This window comes from Chlamydotis macqueenii, chromosome 4 (genome assembly GCF_036417535.1).
Source record: "Chlamydotis macqueenii isolate bChlMac1 chromosome 4, bChlMac1.mat, whole genome shotgun sequence".
NCBI classification, from domain to species: domain Eukaryota; kingdom Metazoa; phylum Chordata; class Aves; order Otidiformes; family Otididae; genus Chlamydotis; species Chlamydotis macqueenii.
Window position 1 is genome coordinate 19,541,936 of NC_141559.1, and position 15,094 is coordinate 19,557,029.

A 15,094-nucleotide genomic window follows, 5' to 3' on the forward strand; every position below is an offset into this window, starting at 1 on the left:
TACTAGTGCACTGGCTTATGGCAGAGGGATGATTTCTGCACTCTTCTTAGACTGTGCTGTGGAAATTAATGGTGGAGAGGGACTTCCCTCTCTTTTTTTTTTTTATTATTATTATTATTATTGAAAGGGGTTTTTTTGAAATCCCAAAATCCAAGTACTAGCAGGAAATGCTCTCTATCTTAATTCATAGGGGAGTTTTGTAAAAAAGCAGCTTTCTGTCCTCTGAGCAGTCCTGTACTGAGTACAAAGTGCTCAAGTCTGTCTGGACCATGCTGGACTTGCATTGAACATTAAGCATGTATTCATGTGCTTTGCTTAATTAAACTAGGGTGTATGCCTAGTGCAGAGTGTTTCAAGGATGAGGTGAAAGTGTAAGTGGAGCAAAGTGAAACCTAGGTAGCATTGTGGTAGACTGTTCTTGATAGGGATTAAAGTTGAAAGGGAAGAGGGAACGGAGCAGATTTCTGATTGTGTGGCTGTGTTCCACAACACAGGGCTGCTGTTGTGCTTTGAGGGGCTTGTGTGTATATGGGCATAGATGCATATGTGCAAGTCAGTACCCAGGATCCAGGTGTCTGGTTGCTGGTATTTGTGATCTCTAGGTATGCACACTCATGCTTGCATAAGCCTTCTCTGGTGGTTAGAAATCTGGGGCTTGCAGTGCTGTTTCCGCTTGGCATCCATTTTTAAAAATGGTCCACTGATCTCTCAGAACAATGATTTTGTAATGATGTGTTTACATGCACTGGAGGTCCTTTGATAAGCCCAGGCCTTTCTTAGTGTGGTGATTTTGTTCAGGCACCAGGGGAACTTGATTATCCTGTACTGAAACAATGTTCTAACAAATGACAGGAATACTCTTCCCTTCTATGTTAGTGATCTCTTAGGCAACTGGTAGTCTGAAAGTCGGTCTTTAACTTGTAATGCAAGAGCCATGGTTTTTTTACTGTGTGTGTATATTTGAAATGTTCAAAAGCTATGCTTTTCCTTTCTCTTAGAGAACAAAGGACCATAAACAAGAAACTGAAGATTTGGGATCTGCAAAGAGGACATTTAACATCTCTGTTAGTGGAGGTAAGAAAAACCTTAATATTTATTTCATTGTATGTGCTGATAATTGTAAATGCTCATGTTGATACTGATGTTACAGTGAGAAGGAAATTTCTAAACAGACTGTGAAGGATTATCATGACTTGCCTTTAACTCTGTTCTTTTCACAGCAGTATCAAGGCACTTGAAAATAAAACTTCTTTAGGGAAGAAAAGGAAGTATACAGCACTTGTATACCCCATCGTTGAAATGCAGCTACTCTGAGTGATTTCTGATATAAAAGTACTAACGTCACTGTTTGTACAGAAACTCCCAGGGGATCTTGAATAACACAGAAGCCATTGACTTCTGTCTAGGTTTGACTTTGTTTCTGGCACTATATGCAGGGTAGTTGTTACAGATGTCATTTAGACCTCCAGCATCTTGCTCTGCAGCACGGTAAGTGATACTTGGCAGTGCCTCACCTGACGTGGCTGTGACCATAGTGTATTTGAGACTGGACATGAATTTAAGCATCCCTGTAAGTACCTGCTGGGAGCAAGCTGCTTTGCAGAGAACTTTGTGCGGTGCTGTATAGTTGGACAGAATCATGTGCTGTTGCATATTTAAGTGACTTCTGTGCCATCATTTGAAAACGCACTCCTCTTTTGTTGCAGATGTGGACGGTTTGATTACCCAGGCTTTGCTGACTGGTAACTTTGAGAGCGCAGTAGATCTCTGCTTGCACGATAACCGCATGGCTGATGCCATTATCTTGGCCATCGCAGGAGGACAAGAGCTGCTTTCTAAGACACAGGAAAAGTACTTTGTTAAGATGCAGAGCAAAATTACCAGGGTATGTTTTTTCAGTCGAGAAACAACATGCTGTAGGCCTTGGGCAACTCCCTTTTTCCCCTTAAAAGTTTTCTTGCCATTTCATAAGTTTATTTCTATGAGAAGCTAGTAAGTATTTAAGTAATTCGTAAGATCTCAGAGCAGAAGGATTTCTGTTATTCTTTTTTAATGCACTGATAAGGAGAGAAGATGCACACTACCTGGATATCAATACACAAGAAGAGTATTCTTTACCTTGTCTCCGGCATCCGAGTTGCATATACACTAGTAGATTCTCACTGATAAAAGACAAATATCTTAAGCAGCACACATTTCAGTCTGTTACCTTGTCACATTTTTTGGGACTCACACATGACCCATGCTCAGTGCCAGCAGCATTAGGTTTATTTCTGCCTGTGATCAGTCTTAACAGATTTTGCTGATGCTTTGTTTCACTGCATGCACCAAAGCAGCTAAGTATGCCTACAATAGATCAATCACCCTTTGTCTAGGAGACAGCATGTTATAGCCAGCTGGTTATTATTCTTTTTAGCTTTTTGCAATGCTAGGGATTGCTGATGCTGCTCGTTCAAATTTTTCTTCTTACTATTGGCATAAGAAAGTAGCAACAGGAGGAGGAAACAGGAGAAGTGACTTTAAAAGAGCACAAGGCAATTGGTTTGGTAAGGATGGCCGCTTTTAGAGGAGGGGAGAAAGTTGCTCGTGGTCACTTTTTAGCAATCCATTGTCAAATAAGGGTGTTTTACACAGTAGCAGGAAGCAGCCTGTAAAATGGGTGTGTGCTTAAGTGCTTTCGTGGAGCAGTGACTGCAAAGCACAGTCACTTGGGGAGTTAGGACATGCAGCACCACAGGCTAGGGGTCTGTAAGGGATTTTGCTGATCATTGCCCGCAATCCAGTTTGAGATAGGAACAATTTGCGTTTCTGGTGAAATGAGAAGTCAAAAGAGGAAATTCTCAAGTATTAAAACTCTGCAGGATTTCTTCCCCCGCTCCCAGCTCCTTCCCTGCATCTGACCTAATCAGAGGAAGGAGAATTTTGTGGTGCATGGGAAATTTTTTCACTGTAGCTCACCCTTTTGGAAAAAGTATCTTTATGGAGAGCAGACCAGTTATCTGTGCCTACGCTAACAAATGAGTGTTGACCTTGTAGTTAGGACCTTGCATTTGTGGTTCAGGTGTGTTTATTTTCTTTTCTGGTCTCAAACTGCACACTTACTGCTTGTTCACCTGTTTCTGAGCTTGAAGTCTTGGCATGACAAGGGCTTTGTTCACTAAACAGCAGCACAGCTGCCAAGTCTGTCTTTTGTCTGAAGCAAAATAACCACAGACAGATTTTGAGATGGAAGAAACCGAGGGCTTGTGGACAGGCAGCCTGTGTGCACGGGTGCAGGGTAGGGATACTGCAGCCAGCTCAGGTTGTTACTGCTGCCAACTTGCTTCTTCATTCAAGCAGCCTTTTCAACTGCCCCTCACTGATCAGCCTGAGGCCAAGAGCTTAAAGCCAAATGAAAGTTTGACAAACAAAATTCATACCCCTTGCTGGGCATTATGTAGAAGATTTATAGCTAAATACTTAGTGGGTTATCTTTGTCTGCAAAAACAGTGCTGAAAAGCATCTGCAGCCATCACATCTTGCGTAGATCTGTGCATTCTTTTCTTGCACATTTTATAGCAAGAAAAATTGTCCTGTCTGTTATCTGAGCTTGTTTTGTGATTTTCACTGAATCCTTTTGAAGTAAAAGGGACTCTTGTGCAGCTGTTGAATTGCAGGGCAGTATCTGCTGTGACCCTGGATACCGTGGGGATGAGTACACTTGAATTAGACTGTACAAATTAGACTTACAAATTAGACTGTATCCTAAAACACAAAGGAAATCCTACCGAGATCTTAACTGTGGTTGCTCTCCTTCTTGTCTAGCTTATCACTGCAGTGGTAACGAAGAACTGGAAAGAGATTGTGCAGTCTTGTGATCTGCAGAATTGGAGAGAGGCTTTGGCTGCCGTGCTCACTTACGCCAGGCCAGATGAGTTTGCAGCCCTTTGTGGTAAGGACACTTTACAAACTGGATGTCACTTATTCCACTTACAGCAAAGCTACATTTTGCCACGGTTGTTTTCCTTGCAATAAATTGTTGTAATGCCTCACTGGCTTCTTTGATGGGTAATATAGTTTGGTCCTGTTGCAGAGGAGGAGAGTAACCTCTGGGGTGCTGTGTTCCCAGTACATTCCCTGATTTTCTGGGAATTTCTGGAATTTTCTGGAATTTCTGGAATTTTCTGAGACATGTGTCTCAACCAGGGAACCAGTATCTTGGAGTGTTTGTGCATGGGACACAAGAGGAAATTTTTCAGGGAACTGCTTCGCTCTTCTTTCCCAAGAACAATTCTGACTTCTCAGAAGGAATCCTCTTTCACAGGCAGTATGCATCCCTGCCCTCATGTGTGTTGCACAGCAGACAGCTGACTGAGCTTAACCCATAGGGAAGTTATATTGCCAGTAGCTGTGTGCCTGACACTCCTGTGCCCCTTAGATGCCAGCCACTATGTCCAGGGCACACTTGAGCACACATCAGCCCAGAGCAGTGTCACAGCTTTGTTGCTCACAGTTCTTTTGTTGGTTGCACACTCAAGTCACGCTCTGGAAATGAGGGACTACAAAAAGTGGGTGGCAGAGGGGACAATCGAACCCTGCGCTCTTGTCCTTTGTTATGTTGGCAGATGGACTGTCCCCTCTGACATGGCTCAGGTTTGCGGGCATTTGGCAAGTTCTTGCTGCCGTGACATTAACTGCATCTGAAGTGCTCCGGGCTCCCATGAGATAATCTGTGCTGGACACCAGAGTATGTCCTTACTTGCCCAGAGGCAGTATCCCTTCTCACTGTGCTGAGCAGAGACACAACAGGCATTGCAGGCTTCCCCAGCCTCGGCAGTGATGGAGGGATCACCAAAGTGATTCACTAGCATCTTCTTTCTTCGTATTTTTCATAGATCTCCTGGGTAACAGGCTGGAGAACGAGGGGGACAGCCTTCTGCAGACACAGGCTTGTCTCTGTTACATTTGTGCCGGCAACGTGGAAAAACTTGTTGCTTGTTGGACCAAGACTCAGGATGGAAACAGCCCCTTGTCCCTTCAGGTTGGTAATTCTGTTAAGAAGGATATTGGAAGTAATGCACTGCAATCACTTGGCACTTAAGTAAAATTATCTAAATCTTTTTATGCTCTCTGATAGCTCCATGTATCTCAGGATGCAAGCCTTTTCCTTCTGGAATGGGTGACTTTCATAGAAATAATACATAACTATGGTATTGGAAAATACATTGTGAAACATGATGGCCCTCATGTCTGCTCTGTTCTTTGGGTAGACGTGCTAATATGCTTCTTGGGTCAAAATGTAGTTGTAGGGCTTAGAGCGTTTTCATGAAGAAGGGGTTTTGCTTGCATCTTTTGTGACAGGGAAAATAAGGGGATGTTTTTGCTTTTGGAAGGGATGGCTTAGATGTTCAGGGGAAGAAATCTAATAAATTAGAGTTAAATCTGGAGAGAAAACTGTAGGGAGGTTCTCATGACATGGGTTTGGTTTCCAGCAGTGAAATATAGCAAATATCTTGGGGGACTAGGATTGATGACAGTGAGATGAAGCAATTACGGAATAATTTATTTTATGGTGTAGGCTTAGTTTTTTCCATCTCTTCAGGGCCTTTGAAGGACCAGTTTTAGAAAGTACTTGAAGTAATGTCACCTGGCAGTGCTGTGAGTCTCTGTTTAGTTAATTGAAGGAACTGGAGTACATGTGAGTTTTACTTCACATTATTGACTCTCCCTCGTTTTGAATTATCAAAATTACTTTCCACTCTCTTGATTTTGAGAGCTTTGTTTACAGATGTACCTTTAGTTTGGATTTGCATTTTGATTGTGTTACTTTGCTTTCTCAGACACTGAAATTGAAAATATTGTTGGAGTCATAATTAGACCTCTTGTTTACTATGATGTGGAATTGCTGAAACACATAGAAGCTGTTGGTTATTTTAATTGGTTTTTTATTTGCCTTTTTTGAAGTGCTGAGTTGTTGGCAAAAACAAAAATGTATTATTGAACAGTCACTAGACAGACTTTATTAGTCATGTACAGTTGAAATCCTGTGTGTGGTGCACACTCATTAAATTTGTTGCAAGATTTTTAAAGAGAGATTGCATGTTATTATTGGGAAATGAATATTTGTGTTATATTCCAGTATAACACAGTGAGAGTAGGAAAAACATGAGAAAACTGACCAATGTTCATGTAACTTGGCATTAGGAGGAAACCCAGCCAAGACCAGCTCTGGCATTTGGGGATGTGCAAGGAAGGCAGGATATGGAGTCCTGGTGAATATCAGGAAAGCCATCTCTGCAGTAACAACGAGAAAACCATAGATAACTCTCCCAGGGGAGTTGTTAGATCCTTTTGATTAAGATGGGTAGGAACTGATGTACTAAAACGCTGCAAATGAATGTGCGGCACCCCAGCACTAATAGTGGTGATGGGCATGATGTTTTGTGTTCGCTCTCATGGCTCTCACCAGGTATTTTGTGAAAGCGTAGTCTTTTGGTGGACATGCTCAGTGCTGACAGGACCCTAAAAATCTATTTAATAGAAGTAGTTCTTTTGGCTTTGAACTGTACCCGATGCGCTGCTGGCTTTGCTGTTAGAAGCCACTGGGTGCTTGGTTGCTGGTTGCTGTTCTATCGTCTCACATGCCAGGAAAGTTGTGCCTTCTGTGCAGCTGTAACTGTCTGGGAAACCTGCACTTGGCTTGGGCTTCCCATCGGGTGAGAGGGGTTCTATAGGGCTGCCCTGAGGACCAGCCCTCCACAACAGTTGTTCGCCAGGGCCTGCTTCACCCTGTTGTTCTCATTTGTGGGTTTGTTTTTTTTTCCTGATCTTCCAGGATTTAATAGAGAAAGTTGTAATCCTGCGCAAAGCCGTGCAGCTCACCCAGGCTGTGGACCCTAATGCTGTGGGGGCCCTTTTGGCTGAGAAGATGAGCCAGTACGCTAACCTTCTGGCTGCCCAGGGCAGCATTGCTGCAGCTTTGACGTTCCTCCCTGTAAACACCAACCAGGTATGGGGCCTTTGATTTTTTTTTTTTACTTCCTCTCTCTGTGTAAACAGGTGTACTTCAAGCAAAGGTCTCTGTATGGTGCAGTTAGCCAGCAGGACTAACTGCAGCCAGCCATTAGCCAGCCAGCCCCCCTCAGAGGCCCAGCTTAAGTGCCTCTATGCTAAGCATGTAGCACGCGGAACAAACAATAGAGATGTACACACACCTGCAGGGCTGCTACCTTATTGGCATCACAGAGATGTGGTGGGATGGCTCCTATCACTGGGGAGTTGGAGTGAAGGGATACAGGCTCTTTAGGAAGGACAGGCAGGGGAGATGAGGGAGCATTGCCCTCTGTGTCAACAACCAGCTGGAGTGCATGGAGCTCCACCTGGGGATGGAGCTGACAGAGGGCTTATGGGTCAGGATTAAAGGGAGGGCAGGAACAGGGGACATTACAGTGGGGGTCTGCTCCAGGCCACCTGATCAGGAGGACCGAGCGGATGAGGCCCTCTGTAGACAGATAGGAGCACCCTCACAGTCACAAGCCCTGGTCTTCAGCCACCCTGGTGTCTGTTGGAAGGACAACACAGCAGGGCACAAGCAGTCCAGGAGGTTCCAGGAATGAGTGGGTGACAACTTCCTTTTCCAAGTGACAAAGGAGCCAATGAGAAGAGGTCCTATGCTGGACCTTGTTTTCACCAACAAGGAGGGGCTGGTGGGGAATGTGGAGCTCAAGGGCAGCCTTGGCTGCAGTGACCAGGAAATGGTTGAGTTCAAGATCCTTAGGGCAGTGAGGAGGGCATGCAGCAAGCTCTCTGTGCTGGACTTCAGGAGGGCAGACTTTAGCCTCTTCAAAGGCCTGCTGGGCAAATTTCCATGGGATAAAGCCCTGGAGGGAACAGGGGCCCAAGAAAGATGGTTGATATTCAAGGAGCACCTCCTACAAGCTCAGGAGCAATGCATCCCAACAAAGAGGAATCATAGAAGAGAAGGCTCCAAGGAGATCTTGTAGAAGCCCTCCGGTACCTAAAGGGGGCTTACAAGAAAGACAGGGAGAAACTCTTTAGCAGGGCCTGTTGTGATAGGACAAGGAGTAATGGTTTTAAAATAGAGGGAGGTAGATTCAGACTAGATATAAGGAAAAAAATTTTTAGAATGAGGGTGGTGGAACACTAGAACAGGTTGCCCAGAGAGGTGGTGGATGCCCCATCCCTGGAAACATTCAAGTCCGGGTTGGATGAGGCTCTGAGCCACCTGATCTGGTTGGAGATGTCCCTGCTCCTTGCAGGGAGGTTGGACTAGATGGCATTTAAAGGTCGCTTTCAACCAAAACCATTCTATGATTCTATGATTGCCATTTGAAATGCACCTCAGGGTATGACAGTCAGGCTGTTACCCCTCTCCCTGCATTGGCCTTGCTGAGCTGGCAGAAGTACATGGCCTTGTTCTTCTCCCGCTTTGTTTCACACCCTTGTCCTTGCAGCCAATGGCTGCTAAAGGTGCAGTTCTCCCTTATGCAAGGCAGACACAGTGAAACATGTACCTTGACACTTGGTTGTTTTCTTTTGATTTCTCATCTTCCATCAGCTGGTATTCATAGACAGGCTGGCTTGGGAATTATGCAGCCCAAGATGGGAGGCAGGCACACGTGGGGCAGTTCCAATGGCCCTGTGTCTCATGCAGAAATGGCTTATTCCAATCAAATAAAGTAGAGCGGGTTTCTGAGAGAGAGCTCAACAGTGTGTGGCCAGTCAGCCTCTTGGTGTGATAGACTGGGCGACAGGCAGTGTGGTTAACCTTCCTTTGCTGTCCTTTTCTGATTGCAGCCAAATATTGTGCTGTTACGGAACAGGCTTTGCAGAGCCCAAGGGGAGCTCCCAGTGGGACAGGAGGCCCTCAAGGCACCATACGAGAGACAACCCATGCCCAAAGGACAAGCTGGCCCTGTGGCTGGACGGATGCAAGGGCCCCAGGCTCCAGCCCAGCAGTATTACCAACAGGTAAATGGGTTTTGACAGTTAGACAGGGACATGGTGCTTGAGTTTTGGAGAGTGATGGATAGAGGAATTTTTTTCCTTTCTTTTGATCTGAGCTGGGGCTGTATGATGTACCTCTACTGAGAGCCTTGTGGTGAAAGTCATTGGTGCTGCTTTTCAATCAGTACAGATGCCTCCTTTTCTCCTCATCTGGAAACATTCGTGAAACACCTTGTCAAGTTGCCTGCTTCTGAAGATTAACTGTTTTCCCCCTTTGTTTGAAAGTGTACTTCAGTGCTGAGAATGACTGTGTGAGAGAGCACTGCAGGATTTTTCTGTGCTTGTTCTCATAGTCCCTGATGTTATCCCATCCCTGCAGGCCTTGAGGACTTGCTCAAGCTGCTCATCCGCCTCTTCTGGGGCTGATTATTTCCCACCTCATCTCTGATGTTGGCTGCAGAAGTTGCTGAGCAGTGGCAGTAGCAAACTGAGGGCATGCTTTGGCAGTTGTTGGTACAGCCTTCTATGAAGACACCTCCCCAGCCAGGCATAAGGGGGCAAAGGCAGGGAGTGAGACAGGAGCGGGGAAGCAGACCTGGGCTGAGAGTCATCTGTGCCAGAGGAAAGACCTAGTGAGTGTGGGACTAAAAAGGGAGCTGGGGGCTGTCCTGGGAGGAACAGGAGAAATGAGGCAGGCAGATGCCCTGGTTTTATCTCTAGCCTGAGGATGACATTAGTCATTGCCAGAGTGTGGTGTGGTGGGCAGCTCTGGCTGGGCGCACGCTTGAAGAGCATTCCCAAATCCCTAATCCCTCAGCATGGCACTGGAGCTCATCTGGCCCTGCTCTGCACAGGGGCTCTGGGCTGGGCTGTTCTGAGAGCAGAGCTGTGTTAATGCTGCGGGAGTTTTCCTTACACAGAGGAGGTTGTACAAGCAGAGGCACATCTCTGTCAGTGCTGCCCTTCAAGCACTGCCGACCAGAAAGATGAGAGCAGGAAGGAAGAAGGGCTGAAAAGTGGGGGGGAGTTGGGCTTTCTTCTCTCCCTCTTGATGTCAGCAGTTGTGTGTGCCTTTGCCTTTAGGGCATTAACAAGGTAGATTTCAGAAGAGACAAAGCCTTCATGCTGTTCATACAGGTTTACCTTGCTAACGCCATTGCATATGATTTTAAATGCATCAGTGTCAATAATTAACTCTGCTATTCTTTTCTGCGTCTTTGACCTTCCTCCCTGTAACCAATGAATTGCCTTGAGAAGCAACACTGCCGGTTTCCAGTTTGGCTGTGCAAAATAGCAGCTGCCCTCTAGATGGCGTGAGCTTAGCAATGCTTTTTAAACCGGAGTGCCTTCTTTCTCCTACTGTGTCAGGAATGCCTCGAGCTATTATTTAAGCAAGCCCTGCTCATTAGTAAGAGGCTGGGTGTATCACAACTGCACAAGCACGCTGTGAGTGAGTTACCCTTTATGTTCTTGGCTTTCTAGGGAGCTCACACTCAGCAGGAAGGGCTTGAAGGGACAGGTGCCATGTCAGAAAGGTGCCCAGCAGTATGCTGATGAACCAGAATGGAAAGAAATTACATATTTGACTCCTCGGATACTTGTTTTGTTTGACTTCCTTTAAAGAAAGTGTGTACATAGGGCTTGTTCAGGCATTAGCCTGGCACTGTGCAGGGTTACAGACTGATAGACTGAAGCCAACTAACCCAGCCAGAGCCACAGCTTTCCCTCTGCCTCTACTCAGGTGGGGCATTGGGCTCCTGACCCCAGCTGTGCATCCCACTGCTGGGCAGCAGGCCCCCTCCTTGCTCAGGGACTTTGCAGGCATAGGAGGTTCTTGGTTTCTGCCCCGTTACAAAGGTAGTAGTGGTCATATGGAACTGAAGGGCTTTGGAGTGGCAAAGAAGGAAAACAGAGGAAAGGAGCTGTGGGAAACTGACTCGGAAGCAGTTACCATTAAGATGTGTGTTTGTGCATGTGCAAGAACTGAATATCAGATTTTAACCTTTTTTAATTCATCTTAAGCTTGATTTAAACAGACTGGTTTTATGTGAGGCAGTATGTTTGAATTTAATGTGGGAATTGCAGCTGTGGTTAGTGAAGCTCAGTGTCGTGCAGCCTGGGGGGAGCTTCTGCAATAGCAAAATGTGATGAAAGAGGCAGACCTGGATCACTGATATGTGTAACACTGCACTCGCTCCACAGCCTGTTGTAGCTGCATCTCCACTGTGCTTTGTCTTCACTTTGGCTCCAGTGCACAGTGATTTCATCTGTCTTGAATGCACTTTTCCTTCTTCCTCTGAGATTTTGTGGCTGCGTTAGAAGTGCCAGCATGCAAACCTTTCTTTGTCCACTTCTTTGTGTCTTGTTTTGTGAAACCCTTTAGACTTTTTTATTGTTTTGTTTTCCATGATTGGTATTTCTTTGTTCGATTCAGGTTAGAATTGCCCCTACTGTCACTACCTGGAGTAACAAAACTCCTACTGCCCTTCCCAGCCATCCTCCTGCAGGCTGTCCCTCTGACACACAGGTATAACCTTCATTATTCCTCTCTGAGCCCCTGCTCCACCCTGTTATGTCCCCTGGTGTAGTCTGTGCTTGACACAGTCTGGTACAGATAGGCGGAAGGAGGAGCTTCCACATGTGCTCTGGTTTTGCTCATCTTTCTCTCACGTTACATTTTTTTTTTTTTTCACCAATACCCAGCTGAGTGGCTCTGGAAAGCCTTCAGTGGGAGCTCAGTGTGACCTGAACTCCCCCAGACCTTGTGCCCCCATGCTGGAATATTTCAAGTGTGATGATATTTTCCCTTTCCCTCTTTCTCATGGAAATTATAAGCTTCAGAGTTAACACTTAAGTTGTTTAGTTGAAAGCTGTGGATAGCAGGGTGCTTTCAAACTGCCTGAGTAACAGACAGTGCTGGCAAGGACCTCTTCCTTGTGCTGGAAGGTATGTGCTGCTCTGCTGCTGCTGAAGTCACTGCACATACAGGCTGTGCTGTCAGTGTTAACGCTGGATGCCCTGTGGCACTGGGGTGGTTGGACATATTTGCCTCTGTGCTGGTGGCTCTTCCAGGGAAGGTGGTTTCAGGTCTTGAAATGTGTGTTACAGTTCTGCTTCAGCACTGCATTACCATTGCTGACTAAATCCTATCTCCTCCTACCCTTTTTCCTGCAATCTTTTTTTACAGGGAGACAACCCACCTCCTCCAGGGTTTATCATGCCAGGTGCCGTTAACCCCAACATGCCACCGCAGCAAGCCACATCTTCCAATTACAGCATGTACCCACAAGCAGGGACCCGACCAACGTACCCACAGAGTGAGTAGCAGCAGCTCCCCTCTCCCTCCCACCCAGGTGGGTCAGCCAGCTGATAAGGCCATATTTACTTGGGGATAGCCACTCCCCTCCTTGGGGTTGGGAGGGTTCAGACCAAGCTAGTACCATGTTTTTTGGGGGTAAAAAAGCTCCTGGGATGACATCTGAAGATTGTAATTTCTTGGTGGGATCCAGACACTGTCTCCTCTGCTGAGAACGTGTCTGCCCACAGCTCTTAGAATCACTTCTCAGCTGTCCCTTTTCAAGGGGGTGCTGGGGTCAGAAACCCCTCCAGTGTGGGTCCTGGAGAGGCAGTATGGGCCCAGCAAAGAGGGAGCCAGCTAATTTGTGTGCAGCTGGGCCATCCAGTTCTCATTGGGACTCCATGAAGATGGGAAAGGGGATGAGGAGACAAGGGCAGAAAGGGGATGAGTGAGGAAAGGGGCAGAGCACTGACACACTCAAAGCAGGGCACTGAAAGTACAGACACCAGGGAGATAAGAATGGGCATAGGTGGGCAGAGAAGAGGCAGTGAAGTTAAGCTGCAGGGCCAACAGTGAAAGGCTGTGAGCTTGCATTCACTTCCAGAGACTGCTGTTCACTTCCTTGGCCTAGGCTGTTTCTTTGTGCAAACCTGAGGCAGGGGGTTTCCCTTCGCTGAGAGGCACGGTTGAGGATTGCAGTGTTCCAGAAAACAGCCAGAGCAGCAGCATCAATGTGTCCCAGCCCCACCCTAAGAGACATGGTGGCTCTGGGAAGGAGAGTCTGGTGGGGAGAATGGGAGTCCATACAGGCAAGGCAGTCCTTTCACTGGCTCCTCGCTCCCTGAGGTTTTGAGCAGTCCTGCAAGTGCAGGCGGAGTTGTGTGAGCCAGGATTTGGCTGGGCAGGTAAGTGCTTTGAGGGGGACGGGGCAGGAAGAGGGGAGAGTCAGGTGGGAAGGAAGCAGAGGCAGATGAAACCTCCTCTTGTGTTTTGAACTCACTCACTGAATGTCTTTTCTCCCTGTTCATAGCGTATCAGGCCGCACAGCAGTACTCTTGTGGAACAGGGGGACCAGCTCTCTATCAGCCTCAGCAGCCTAACGCTGTCCCTGCTTCAGCCTCTTACCCAAACCCTGCCCCTAACACCACCCCTCCCTACCTGCCCTCTGCCCCTGCCCACTTTGTGCCCTCCCCACTGTACCCTGGGCAGCCTCAACCCTCCCCAACGAGCCTGAATCCCGTCTCTTCCTTCCCTCTTCCTCCTTCTGGCACATCCTTTCAGCATGGCAGGCCAGGACCTCCAGCAACTTCTGTGGCTTATGCATTACCTACTGGACCAACAGGTACTCTGCCTGCAACCAGTGACCTTCCTGCATCCCAGAGAACAGGTCTGCGCTTGGACCGGGGGGCAGGCAGGGAGGGGGAGGGTTTGGCTTTATTACTCACTCAGTTAAATGCGTGCCTTTTCCTTGTGGATGCTCCATACAAAGTTTGCTTGTGCTTTTAGAGATCTGTTCAAAGCATTTCTAAAACACATCCTCTTCCTTGTGCATCTGGCAATGATATGGCTGTGTTGCTGCAGTGAGCAGTTGCTGAGCAGCATGAGCAGTTGTCTTTCTCTTGCGAGTAGTTCTTGCCACAAACACAGAACCTTTTGTCTTGCCCAGGACAGGGTGCTACAGCACTCTCTTGTTATGAGGCTGTCATGTATTGTGGATGGATGGTGGCACAGTTTTAACCTTGTGAAGCTGGCGTCACAACCTGCTATGTAGCTGGAGAGCAAAATAGAAAAATGAGCACGTTTTCCTAATCGCTGCAGAGAAGAGATGATCCCAGTTCTCCTCACAGAACAATTTTGCAAATGTAATGTGTCCCTGGTTTGTGAGCAGCATTTCAAGCCTGTGATTGGCAGCATACTTAATTCAAACAGGATTTCCTGTGGTATCAGCTCACTTGTGTTATATTTTTCCTAAATTCTTCATGCGGTAGGATTTACTGTAGCTGTGAATGCCTTAAAAGATAAGGATAATCAGAAGTGATTTAGAAATGCTTTTACATGTCTCTTTCCTTTGTTATTCCTGAATGTTAATCAAAAGCATGTGTGTGTGGCTGACACATAAGAGCATGTTTGAGCACGCATGGATAGTGAGAGAGCGCGCACTGAGGTGGGGCTTAATGTCTGCTTGTGACTACCTAGATATAACTGTTTGTGCGACGGTGACCTCACTTGTGATAACAAACCTGTCTCTTCACTTAGCAGCCTGTGAAACAACAGCTTTGCGTACATCAGACTGCAGAAAGTATGAGCAGTCCTTTTCTAAACCTGGCCATAAACATACTTTACATCCAGGAGGTCCAGCTGGAGAGTCAAGGGCCAGATCTGCGAAGGAGGGAGCAGAGGGAATATTAGGCAGGATTTGAGGGATGTTCCAGGGATGCTGACTCTGCTGACAGGTCCTAAAGACCCCATTGTGACTCCCTCTCTTCTTTTAAAAGTCTAGTAGGGATGATGCAGTGCAGAAGAGGCGCATTGCCTTTGTCTTGGCAGCAGCAGTCCTACGAGTAGGTGCTCCTGGCATCCATTAAGGCTGGGAGCCCACACCTCCCGTTGTATTGCCTTCATGCACACACTGATGTTTTGGGGACAAATGGTCTTTTGCTCTGTCAAAAAATAGAGTGGACTGGTGTAGGGCATCCACCAGGGCTGCAAGAGAAGAGGCCTTTTTCCTCCATCCTGCAGCCAGATTCTGTGTTCTCTCTGTTCTTCTAGATGCTCTACCGTGACCTCTCCTGACCCCAAGTTACAGGGCATGTCAAACTTGTATCTCTGAGCCAGAGGAATTACTAAATT

General features: G+C 46.7%; 1 protein-coding gene across 13 annotated transcripts in view; it reads left to right on the forward strand.

Moving 5' to 3' along the window:
• Positions 1–15,094, forward strand: part of SEC31A (SEC31 homolog A, COPII component) — a 46,634-nt gene that overhangs the window by 20,188 nt on the left and 11,352 nt on the right. For 5 of the 13 annotated variants that reach the window (XR_015258568.1, XM_086747750.1, XM_086747752.1 and 2 more), the window contains 9 exons: positions 999–1,074; positions 1,707–1,885; positions 3,805–3,931; positions 4,875–5,020; positions 6,815–6,988; positions 8,797–8,970; positions 11,381–11,473; positions 12,134–12,263; positions 13,275–13,631. Coding sequence is in view for 12 of the 13 variants with exons in the window: in XM_086747750.1 (XP_086603876.1) it covers positions 999–1,074; positions 1,707–1,885; positions 3,805–3,931; positions 4,875–5,020; positions 6,815–6,988; positions 8,797–8,970; positions 11,381–11,473; positions 12,134–12,263; positions 13,275–13,631 (1,456 nt within the window). In the remaining variant the exon portion in view is untranslated. The remainder of the gene's footprint in view (positions 1–998; positions 1,075–1,706; positions 1,886–3,804; positions 3,932–4,874; positions 5,021–6,814; positions 6,989–8,796; positions 8,971–11,380; positions 11,474–12,133; positions 12,264–13,274; positions 13,632–15,094) is intronic. The other 8 variants (XM_086747753.1, XM_086747755.1, XM_086747757.1 and 5 more) reach the window with 5 other exon arrangements.